The sequence below is a fragment of the Anas platyrhynchos genome, chromosome 22, assembly GCF_047663525.1.
Source record: "Anas platyrhynchos isolate ZD024472 breed Pekin duck chromosome 22, IASCAAS_PekinDuck_T2T, whole genome shotgun sequence".
Taxonomy (NCBI): Eukaryota; Metazoa; Chordata; class Aves; order Anseriformes; family Anatidae; genus Anas; species Anas platyrhynchos.
Genome location: NC_092608.1, coordinates 6,941,914 through 6,954,587, shown reverse-complemented (window position 1 = coordinate 6,954,587; position 12,674 = coordinate 6,941,914). Strand labels below are relative to the sequence as shown.

General features: G+C 46.2%; 1 protein-coding gene across 9 annotated transcripts in view; it reads left to right on the top strand.

Moving 5' to 3' along the window:
* Positions 1-12,674, top strand: part of PAX7 (paired box 7) — a 102,859-nt gene that overhangs the window by 82,482 nt on the left and 7,703 nt on the right. For 5 of the 9 annotated variants that reach the window (XM_072026710.1, XM_072026709.1, XM_072026712.1 and 2 more), the window contains 1 exon segment: positions 11,604-11,850. In XM_072026710.1, the coding sequence (XP_071882811.1) occupies positions 11,604-11,850 (247 nt within the window). 9 annotated transcript variants of the gene reach the window in all.

Below are 12,674 nucleotides of genomic sequence, written 5' to 3'. Positions count from 1 at the left end.
TCCACCATTTATCTCTGGATCAGCAGTGGCTTGTGTGATTTAAACTTCTGCATGCAGGAGATGCCTTAAAATCTCCGCTCAAGTCGTGCAAGGGTGTGATACCTTTACTCTTCCTCTTGGCTCCATGGGGAGGAGGACGGGCGAGGGGCACAACTTGACTCAGCACCTTGGCAGATTTGCCATTTCCAAGTCTTTCAGTCGAGATATTTTCCTAAAAGAGAGCTTGTAGCTCGGTCAGGCGTTGTGGGGTTAACGTACAAAGTTCCTTGCATTTGTACTGGAGAGCAAGGAATGTTTTGGTTTATGTACCCATTTAGTAAATGTGTGACTGTTTTCTTTTGGAAGAGGTTTAGTTTTAATGAGGTACTGACCCTTCCCTTCGGTGCAGGTATAGTTTTGCCAGCAGACCTTTCATCAACATATATTTTTCTTCTTAAAAGTCACTTAGTTCAAGGCAGTAAACAATGTTAATAGGAAAAGCAAGGTTTTAAAGGTAGGCATTTTACTACTCTGATGTTTGAGAGTGCTTCTCAGTGGCTTTGTATTATAATTGTAAAAAATACTTTATTTTGGAGTGCTGCCAGACATAGCCACAATTGAATTGAATTGTGCTAGATAAATAAGAAAGAGACACAATTAATGATGCATTACCCCAGGAGTTTCTTTTCTTTTTATACTTATTGTTCCAAGGCTTCACCTGTTTGTGATGGCTAATCAAATAACCATTGCAAACTGATCAAGTTTTGTGCTGCTCCTCAGCAGACCCCAGGTGCAGAAATGCTGAAACACCCGGGGAAGAGGTAATCTCATCCCCTGCTTAAGTAAGCACCTATAACACCACAGGAAAACTCCAGTCCAAATAGCTTTTAGAGAGCTGGAGGACTCAAAGAGGGATACTTATCTAAGCTCAAATCCTTTAGGGCTTTCTTATCACTTCTGGTTAAAGATTTTGTTCTGCTCTTTGTGCGTCTGCATCGTTTTTAATAAATCTTACATGTTTTTTTTTTTTTTTTCCCCTATCAGTAATGCCTAGTGGGCCAATGTCCAATTAGATGGGAGCTGATGTAGTGCTGTTTGGCTCCAAACCTCATGTTGTGTTCAGCCAGTCACTCGCTCAGGATTAAGACCAGGTAGAATTTGGGGGAGGATTTGGTGGTCACCGAATCCTGCCAGATTTCTCATGTCTGAGGGGCAGAAATGAGCTCTGGCATTTCTGAAACAGAAGCAGACAGTAGCTTATCCTGCACAGCAAAGTCCCCTCGGCAGCCCAAGCATCCCCAGCCTCTTCAAGAAGTGCATTATGAAAATATAAGCTACTTGGATCCAGCACAGCATGAACTTAGTATAAAGGTGATTAACTTAGTGTAAAGGTGATTATAAATAACGGATACAAAGGCCTCAGTTTTTCCTGGGCCATCTCTGAAAATGGGCATTTATGGAGAGGAAGGAAAAGATTTACCATGGAAAAAAAAAAAAAAAAAAAGGAAAAAGTTGTTGCGCTAGAACATCATAACTGTAAGGGTAATCCTTTATTTAAGTTACTGTTCTCAGCAAAGATGCCAACTTTCTTCTGTCTTCTCACCTTTTTATTTGCACTAATGCCTCCACACCATTGGCTCCAGACCATGGTGGACACAGCTCCGTTGTCCTACCTTTCAGATCCTAAAAAGTTTGGGGCTCATGTTTGGCAAAAGCAAGTAGTTCCCTGTCTTTAAAAATCCCACACTGCTCCCTAGCAGCAGAGAGAAGTCCAGGGGGAAAGCACATAACACTGCGTAGGGCTGCAGGAGGCATTTCCCTGGATTCAGGAGCTGTCATTTTCCTGCAGGTGAGGGAAGGCGAGGTCCTGACTTTACAAATTCATCCCTGCGCTCTTGGACAGTATAGGGGGATTGTTCATTTATTGGGGTGAGGTGAAAAGAGAAACCCTCACCTTAAAAAAGGCACCGACCCTCCTCCAGAAGGCTGGGAACTGGGAGAGGAAGTGAAGAAGCAGCAGAGGAGCTGGGATTAGGAAGCACTTCTGATTTTCCTTCTTCCATTCTTCTGCCAGCTCAAGTTATTAAGTGTTTGGTGCGCGCCTAGCTAGCACTGCACTTGCTGAACTTATCAGGGTTATTTAATCTCCCCATGACCTCTCCGTATTTACGGTGGGAACCCTGGAGGCATTGGCTTTGCTTAACTGGTGTATCTTACACTGCAGCTAAGCTGGACCTTAACTGATTACAGCCCTCGATTGATCAGAGAAAGAGGGAGGGGAAGAGAAAGAGGAGTCCTCGAGCAGATACGCAGGACTATCAGTGCACCAAGCAGTTTCGCCTGGGGCTGGGATATGCCACTCGGGGATTTCTTTGTAGTGCAGCTCCTTTCACATTTATAGAGGCTCCCCTCCACTCTCCAAAAAGAAAGAGACAGAGAGAGAAAAGCAGACGAGGGGGGGCATGGAGCAGGCTCAAAGGATCTCAGGAAATCTTGTTTCGAAGCAGTAAGTCAGCACCCGCACTCCATTACCAGTGTCCGCAGGGGGTTGTGATAGTGAGCGAGCACAGATCAGCTTAGCTGGGAAATGGGAAAATAAATAAATAAAGCGAGGGAGAGAAATGGAAAAGGAGGAGGGGGAAAAGGAGACCTTTCTGTGAATTTTGGCTTGTCTTTGTTAGTCTCTGCTGGTGTGGGGCTGCTGACAGGAGAGCCGGCTCAGTGGGGAATGACAGAAGTTTATAAAACAGTTTTAATTTGCTGGGACTTAGCTGTACTGCATGATCTCCCCATCCTGCCATTGTTCACGTCAGGCAGATGCGCAGCAATAGGTTTAGGGCTGATGTGGTAGGAAACCTTTGTGTGTGTTTGTTTATTTCTTGGTATTTTGAATCTCTCACCCAGACCTGAAAAATTTTCATTCCCCACCTGTCATCAGCATGTCTGAGATTACCCAGAACTGGATTGATAGGCGCAAAATAAGACACGAGGATCCCCAACCCAACCCATTTCCAAAGCCAAACCTAAGCTGGGTCCTTCCCAAGGCTTGAAAATGTTCAGGAATTCCATTTTTCCATGGTTGTGCCTTTCTGCTTTCTCATTTGAGATGATTCTGTGAGTTCCAAAATGCCACAAGCAAGATTCATCTTCCTGCAATTAATACCCTCTGTAAAGGTGCCCAGAGATGCTCCATATCTCACCAAAGCAATTTTCCCATGGAGGCTTTCCTTTCCAGTGTATTCACTTGGCCTTCACTGGGAAACATTTTTTGGAGTAGAACAGAATTAGGGTAGAGTTTGCTTGTGGTGTTTTTTTGTTTTTGTTTTTGTTTTTTAGTACGGTTAACTACCTGGAAATAAGGAAGATGGGGTGGCTTAGATCACCACCCAGCACATTTGGGAAGCACCGACTTTCTTTTGGTTTTCTCTATAAAGTGTCTTAGCAATTACGATTTAATCAGGAAAAAACACTTCAAGCTTAGGTAACATAAAGCAAATAAAGATGTTGATGTAAAGCACAAACAGCCCATTTTCAGACAAGAAATATTCAGCAGAGCCTGAAAATCAAACCCCGACAGTTTCAACGTGGCACAGCGCTAGTTAGCCTGCAGGCTTGAGTCTCTCCTGTTTCTGAAAGGGGTGAGTTCTGTCTTTTGATTTTTCTCATTAATGAATTTGAAAGCCATAGAACTGGAACCTCCCTTTAACTCCAGCAGCTTATGCTAGCACAGCATGCCTTTTTGTTTCCTCTCTGGTTATCCAGACTATTAGAAACTTTAGCATCTGTTTTTACAGAAGTGATTGTAGAATTTGGTGCCCTAGCACAAGGGATAGCAGCTCCTGTTTCTAGATCAAGTGGTTCCTATTCACAGTGATGCCTGCCCTCTTCCCTCCAAATTACACTTCTGCTGCAAAGTTCCTTATAGCCCTTGCTGGATGTATAACCCCATGGTGCTTCTGGTTTCCTTATGGTATTTCCACTGCAAGAAGAGCCCATTTCTCTTTCTAGCCCATCCCGGGTTAAGCAATTTCTCTTACCATTACAGCTAAGACCTTCCCATTCTTTTGTATAGCTTAGAAACTTTTCTTTAGACCTTCTCCATAATTTGTACATCTCTACAGAAGCAGGGTGCCCAAAACAAGATGCAGTGCTCCAGGTGGAACCTCACCATAGCCTTGAACAATCAGGTAATAACTTCCCATCGCCTTTTTTTTCTAATCCTCCCCTTGTGCAGCCTGCATTGGCCTGCTTTGCTGCAGCTCACCATTGCATCCCCAGCTCCATCTCATCACCAGCATCTCCCCAAGCCCTCTCCATCTCGAGTGTGTGGCAGATTGTCATCCATCAAGCGACCAGGGTCGTCTTAGGACACAAATGCTCATCTCCGTTTCACCTGCTGTGTCCTAGACTACTCCCCTATTGTGCTGAAACATCCTTCAGATGTTTTAAGTCACTGAAAGGCATTGATGATATTTCTGGTTTTACTGTTCACTGGCAAACCGTATCACAGTTCAAGCACAGACCTGTAGTAACTGTTTCTGATCGCTTTGAAGGGGTCCAGTATGGTCTGTCCCATACTTACCAGAAAGGATTCAGAAACATTGCATTCTGTTCCTGGCTCTGGTTCTGATTCACTTTGTGTGGCCTTGGGAAAGTCATTTCACTTGTCTCCACACGTTTTCCACTGGAGTGGAAAAGGTTACATAAATGAAACATCACTGCTATACTACAGCAGCCCTGGAGTCCTTCCACAGCAATCCTTTGCCATTTGTGATGAACATTTTGGGGGGTATGGCCATTTTAGCTGCATCTATTCAATGTAAATACACCAACTGCAATAACATTGATTAGAATAGGAAGCAAATATTTCTACTTCTCCTCGCCTTATAAGAAACTCCAGTCAGAGAAGACCATAAGCGTTCCTTTAATCAATAGCATATCTGCCTCTCAAACACAAAACAAAACAAAACAAAACCATGGAATTCGGATTGATGAGGAATTATCTAAAGCTTGTAAGATTCTGTTAACTCCTATTTATACCACCATTCTCCTCAGCACTCTCAGCACTAGAAATCCTCATCTGATGCTCAGGTAACATGCTGATGGGTTGATTGTAAGTACTAGGCTAGATGAAGCCCTTTACATCAAATGTTTTTTATAATACAACCTAATCCTACAGCAAAATAAATGCCCCATTTAAATTAATGGCTGAACTCCCACATACCTCACTGGAGCTTGGATTTCACTCCTGATGTTTCAAATTCTATTTAAAAGGCATTATTAAATTTTATATTGAGTTGAAATAAAACCAAATCTTCTAGGATGTGATATTTGTTTCCATTCCTTCTGCTGTTCAGACCGGTGGGCATTGGATGGAGTCTGTTCAGAGGCTGCTCATGCTAAGCTAGTGAGGTAAAGCTGGGGCAGTGGAGCACCAGCTTTCTTTAACCCACACCAAAGTGGAAGTACAGAGTCAGTCATTGCTCATTTATGCCAGTGTGAATCAGGATTGTGCTTGAAGTCAGTGAAGGTAAGGAAGTTTAATGTCAAGTTCACTCCTCAAGCCCCAAAATTTATTTGGAAATGCTATTAGACTGAACAAATCAGATATTTTCTAAGCACAAAAAGTATGAAGCACTGTCCTGCTTCTTGGCCTGACTGCAAAATCAAATTTAATGGGTACACTTACTGGATTGGCATATTGGGATACAACTCAGCTGGGTCTAGTGATTTAGAAAATATTCAAAATTAATTGCTTGGCTTTGTGAGTGCACTGTTAGTGATTGCTACATAAGTCATTTTAGTCCTACCTAGGGGCATATTTGCATATATTTATCCTCCTTTCAAGTGAAGATCTTTGGGGAAACTATTTATCTCCTCCCAACTCTTTCTTCGTCTTTCAGTAGTCTTACAGTCACCTCTTCATTTTGTTTCTATTTAATATATGTATAGAATAATCAGCTCTTCCTATTCCCACCAAGTGAAAATGAATCCACAGAGATCAAAAAGCATTAATATGAGGAAAGGTGCCTCCTGCAAGAGAGAAGGAAAAGATTAGCTGAAAAGACTGCAAAGGAAAGATGCAAAAGATTAATCTGGGTCCCCACCAAGTAGCTAAGAACAGATGTTAAGGACAGCACATGACCTCCCCAAAGCAGAAGCTGAATCGACCATGAATGACAGAGACCAGCCTCTCACAGAGGAGCTCACCGTACACTGGCAGCTTGCTCCACGCAGTATAAAACCAAAAGACCTAACACCTTTCCCAACGTGATTGTCAGGCACATAGTCATACTGGGAAAGCACGAGTGTGAATATCAGTCAGATATTCATCCCCTGCTAACTGGTGTAAAAGTTGACCCCACAGAATCTGCAACAAAGAGAAATTTCAGCCTACAAACGGATTCTTCACAGCAGAATTTCCTAGATGTTTCTGATTAGGATTAAATATTCAAACCAATTGTGTTTCCAGCCTTTCCCAAAAACAGGATTTCTACCTCTTCCTAGGGAAACAGTACCACAGCCTCAGAAATACTGCCCACTGCCAGGAGACCCTTCCTCTGCTTTGTCCTTTTCAGTTGCTGCCTGGTATCCAGTTTGCATTCCTTTGGGACTACCCGGCAGCTTCTTTGGAGTTAACACCCTTCAGCTAGTTGCAGATGATTACGTCTTCCCTTTATTCAGAACTTAGCCAGGCTCAGCAGTTTCTAAATGCAGCATTTTTCTAAGGCAGCCTCTGATTTTGGATGCTTTACGCTGTGTCAAATCAGGTGCACAAAACCAGAGGCACGCGGCGTTGGGAGTCACTCCAGAAAATGCTGTCCACAGGCTCCTGCCTCCCGATCACTCTGGTTTTTGGATCTGATCTCCTTACAACGTCTCTGCGTCCTCCTGGTCATGAGATAGTGCAGCACCACTTGAGGGTAGATGGCAAGTCTGCAGTGTCTCAGGGCCTGATGCCTGTTGGCTGGGCATCTCTGCAAGCCCAGAGCAAACCAGTGATGCAGGGCAGGAGATGTGGGGACTCTGAGGATGCGAAGCCTGTCCAACATGGCTCGGCCCATCCCTGTACATCTCATGGAGATCTTGGCCAGAGAGGCCGTCCAGCAGCCAGGTCTGCAGGGGCAAGGTTTTGTTATCAGACCAACCTGTTATCCTCCCCTTTCCCCTCCCTGACATGCACACACCCTTCTCTATTGGAGCAGTATCTCTCCCTATCACTTGTCTGTCCCTCGAGCCCCTCCTGCCCCCCCAACCTCCAAACCTAAAATCTGAAGGCCTGATTGCACAGATTGAAGGCCCTAATTGCACTTGCCTTTCCAAAGCCACATTCGTTTATCATAAAGGGTGCACATTTCCCCTGCTACAGTTTCCATGGCCAGAGGCCCTGAGGGCCAGCTCAGAAATGGAGGGAATTAATTACATTTTTTTAACTCTTTTAAAGTATGGGAGAGAGTGATGAAACGTCCCGGGGGGGGGGGAGATGGGGGGGGACAGGGGGGAGCTGCAGAGATGAGGGTGGGGAGGGCAGCAGCAGCAGGAGGCAAGGGAGGGGGGGGGGCTGGCTCTTTCATCCATGAGGGTCTTTGTTCATTAACCTTGGTCTCCCCAACACATCGAGACCCGTACCCTCTCTCCCCCATGACAAATGACCTCCGGAAAGGGTAGGAACAAGGCCGAAGGCTCCTAGCACTGTGGCTGTTATTGACTTAGCCTAAAGTGCAAGCCCACGCCAAGCCTGTGACTGATTTGGGACAGCAGCAGAGGGAAAGGAGATGGGGAAAGGGAGAGAGACAACCGATGAGAGGGAGGGGAAAGGGAAGGCTGTCAGTCACTGTGATGGACAGGTAGCAGATTTCCCTCCAGATAAAACCTTACAGATGTGAAGTGGGTATTGATTTTTAGTTAGTGATGATAATGCACCAAGAAGTAATAAATTATAAGAAAGCAAGGTCAAAAAGAAAAGGTAAAAGGACTTTGCATTCTTGAGGAGGGTATTTCTCCAGATGCCTCAGACTTCCCTAAGTTCAAAAGTTGCCTGGAAAATGAGTTTATCCAGCTGAAACAAGAAGTCAGATAATGCTGGCCTGCCGAGGCTGAAGGGCTCATGTAGGGTTATCCATGCTGGGCGGCTGCAGAGCAAAGGGGGAGTAGAAATCTGTGGTTTGCTCTTGTTATTTCTGACACCTTCATGTCCTGGGGTGGGGAAGATCAGATGCCGTCCTTGTGCAAACAGAGTCGGGGGGAGGGGGGTGGCTGGCAGTCCCAAATTGCTCGGTGTGCCTGGAAAAGGCAGATGTTTCCCACGGTCAGCCTTGTTGAGGAGGGAACTGGCTTTTTGGGGCTCCTGGCTCCGCTGAGCCCTGCAGCCTGTATCAGAGCTGGTCTGCAGCACACAGCCACCCCACCCCTGCGGGAGCATCCAGCAGGGACGTGCATCTCACAGTCACCCTCCAGCATCCCCTCTCTCTGACCTCTGCTCGCTTACATGTCCGTTCACCACCCTGGCATCGTCGTGATGAAATATCAGCATCCTTCTGTCTCACAGTGCATTTCCAGAGGGTAATAAAGACCATCTTTTTATGAAAGGGGTCTTGGAACAGGGTGAATTGTCCCTTAGAAGTGTCAGTCTCTCTGTAGAGGGATTCTGGAGGATTAGAAGAGACTAGAAACTTAACTTCATGTGTCTAAGGGCAGTTGAGTTGAGTCCTAGCTTAAGTGACTTGCACAAGCCCTTGTGAGTCAGTAGCAGAGCCAGGATTAGAAATCAGTCCTGATTCTGACTAACTAAAGCCAATTACTGTCTTTAGTAGGATTTGTGCAAGTGTCTTCTCCAGTCTCAGCTCCTCTCACTTTGAAGAGTGTGAATCTGGGTTTCATTTACCAACATTGCTTTACAACCCCTTTTCTTTTTAAAAGGGCCTTAGCGGAAGTGTTAATATGACTTCTGCTTGCTTTAAGACCTTTATATTTTTCCTGAGTAATATAAAGCAGCTGACTCTTTTGGGGAGAGGGCCAGGACAGAGAGCACTAGAAAGCCCTCCAGTCTCTGAGGTTCCAGTAGCCCGTTGTTTTCTAGTGCATGATTTCTTCCTGCACCTGCAGGGGTTTGCAGTGCATGCACCAAATCTGCAGTCCAGCAAGACCTGGACAGCTCACGGAGGGAGCATCACAATGGCCCTACTTAGTGCTGCCCACGCTGGAGCTTGCCCAAAATAACTCCTAATTCCTGCGTCTGTGTATTAGCACATGCAAGAAGGATGTTTATTGTTTTAAACATCTGATTCTGCTTGCAAATGAAATCCAATGATGTTTTGTGGCTGCCACATTCATGAGTGTCCTGGATATCCGTCGGGGCAAGGCGGTGCAGGGCGTGACACCAGCAGCCCAGGCGAGGCTGATGCTAGGAGGTATGTCTGCAGTCAGCAGCACTGAGGGGCAGAGAGGGAGGATTCGTAGCTGAGACAGATCAAAGTTCATGACCCAGCTTTAGTGGAAGGTTACAAACAACTTAGCAGCTGGAAAACTACATTCAGGCTACACTCCCATGATTTCCCTGCTGCATAAGCCTTGAGGCAGAGAGGTTTATGTTACATCCATCCTGACAGCCCTATTCTCATATTAATCCACTCAGTATTGCATATTTAAATGCAATTTCCTTTCTTCATCTCCCTGTATGTCAGTCTTTGTGCTGTCATGGGGCAGGGAGTTCCACGGGCACATTTTGTGAACAGTTGTGACTGAACAAGTTCATCTAGATACCGTGAGGCTTCATTGGTGTGATTAAGAAGCTGTGCCTGGAGGGTCTGGAAGGCTGGAGGTAATTTAGGCTCTGTTGGAGCACAGTCCGCCCTGGTTCTTGAAACAGCTAAGATGGTTTTAACTTTTGGGGACCAGTAGGAAACCCTAAGCTCAGTGCAGGCTAAAAAACCTGAAGGAGGAAAGGTGATGTGAACTTTCTCCGAGCTCCATGCTGCCAACACTGTGCTTTTTGTTCAAAGCTCATTCCTGCATCTCTGCACCTAACTGCAGGCAAACCCAGTGGTCAGAGTAAGCCTGATTTTCCAGGCTTTTTAACTCCCCCCTCCACAGTACCTCCCTACCACCTCCTGCTCCGCAGGGGTCCAGCCACCCCTGCTTCCAAATCCCCCTCCCAGACAAATGCCTGGGAAGGGTCTCAGGCCAGCTGAGCCGGGAGGTGGCATCACATCAAGGCAAAGCATCATGGCAAGACTCCGGAGCCCTTCCGGGGGGGAGGAGAAGCTTTAGAAAGCAAAGGCCAGCGCCAAGCCTAAGCCTCTGCTCCAGCAGGAAGGTGAGGGAGGAGGGGATGGGGAAGGTGTCGGGGTGAGGAGGAAGGGGAGACGCCGCTCTATACAACCCCTCTTGTGTCCTTCCAGAGAATGTATCCTCCGCACAATAGCTCACCAGGCCGCTGGTGGGGGATAAAGGGCTCATTTTACCACTTGCCAGGCTCCAAATATTTCCAATTTGCCACTTTAATTGATGTCAATAAGGTTATGCTAAATTCGGAGATTTTCAGCCGCTCGGCATCTGAGCGCTGGCCTGGCCCCCCGAGGTGACAGGCTGTCCCCTCTCCCCCCACCTCTCCCCAGCACAAATGTAGCCAGGCACGCCTGCGGCGGCCGGCAGAGATCAACGAGAGGCATCAGGAGTTCCCTTCCTTCCCTCGCCGCAGCCCCGCTCCTGCAAACTCTTTACACTCTTAACTTGGCAGCCCGAGGGTCATTTTGCTGATTGCAGAAGGCAATTGCATTAAAGTGCTGGCGGGATCAGGGCACTGGTGTGAAGGCCTGTAGGCAGCAGCTTACCTCAAACTCACCCACAGGAACAAATCTGGCATTTTTGTGGGGAAAAAAAAAAAAAGGAAAAAAAAAAAAAAAAAGTTCATCTGTTTCAGGTCTCTAAGCAGGAAGATAGCTTGTGTGCAAATTTAATTACATTTTAAAACCAAGCACTATACTGAAATGAGCTGAACCGGGACTAGTTATCCTTTAATGCACAGATTTTTTGAGGGTAAAGAGAGCTTTGACATTTCAGTCCCTACTGCAGAATCTGCATCCAAACCAGGAAGGGTTTGTGTCTGGTTCAGTTAGGGACCTTCACAAACCATTCAGACTTCCAAAGACAGTGGCTGTCTTCAGTCCCTTTTTCAAAATGCAGATCATGGCTTGATATCTCGTGGGTTTCCTCTTCTGTGAGGGCTGTGCATAGGAAGGGAGGATGCTCACGGCAGCATATTGAGCAGGTTTCTCCTTGTTTTATTCCTTTCTCTAGCGTTCATTCTGAACAGCACAGTCAACGTTGTTCAGAGGGCAGCAAAAAACAGACCAAAGACTGAGCGTGCCACAAAGCAACCTCTCCATTACCCGTTAGGAATGTCTTTCATATAAAGCGTTAAGCACAGGGGAGCCAAATCTGGGGTCTGTCTTAGGTGAAAGCAGGCCTTCATTTTCCATCCGAGTTAAACCTATATTGATACAGCGTATTGCACTGATCAAGCACCAATATACGTAGATAGCCTCTCCCTGGTCTGCATGAAGGTATGCACATGTACCCTTTCTCCTCTGGATGATGGTGTGTTGTCTCCTGTGTTTCTCCAGGTGATGAGCATCCTGAGCAACCCCAGTGGGGTTCCTCCACAGCCCCAGGCTGACTTCTCCATCTCTCCCCTTCACGGTGGCTTGGACACTACCAACTCCATCTCTGCCAGCTGCAGCCAGCGGAGTGACTCCATCAAGTCCGTGGACAGCCTCCCAACTTCGCAGTCTTACTGTCCTCCCACCTACAGCACTACCAGTTACAGCGTGGACCCAGTGGCTGGCTACCAATATGGACAGTATGGACAAAGTAAGTGTGCTGAATGTATTCCTAATTCCTCTGTGCAGGGAATAGGAGAGGAGAGGAGAGGGAGGGGATCTGTGAAGGTATGGATATTGTTTTGGAAGGGATTGCATGGAAATCTGTCCATCTAGAGAGAAAAAGGGAATCTAGTCACCAGATAGATGGAGTTTGCTTCACATGGAGAGATTGCTCCCAGAACCCTTACAGTCCAATTCAAAATTCCTAATTAAAATATTTTAGGTAAAAACATTTCTATTAGTAAAGAAGAACAGGAATTCCCAGATCTATTCCCTCCCCCGTCTCCAGTTCTTGCTTCTCCGAAAGCCCTACGATGTTCATCCTGTTCAGCCAAAGGAAAGCTGGGATTTTAATGCCATCCCTTAGTGATGTAGAGCAATCTATGTTGCTTCTTCCCCTGCCCTCCATAACGTAAGGGATGTGTCTACAGCCAGCTTTTGCTACAAAAGCCATTAAGCCAGTGCCTGTCAACTGGGCTGTGGTTCTACTAAGACTGAAGTGAAGCTGGAACTATAATCCTGAACCCAAAGCTCAGACCTGGAAGGCAGTGAGGCCCTTGGAGGGTCTGTTTCTCCTCCAGAAAGCCTGGCAAAGGGCTCACCTGCCAGTGTTAAACTAATAATAAGTGTGGTGTTGTGAGAGAGTGATCCGCGGAGGGTTAAAGGTGCATCCTCTTCCTCCTGGAGCACTCCTGCTTGCCCATAGCTTGTCCTCAGTGACCTTTCTTTCCATTTGGCTGTGGCTTTTTATTCCCCTCTCCGTCACAGCCCTTTAATGTCTTTAACTTCTACAGCTAAATGAGAACCGGCTGT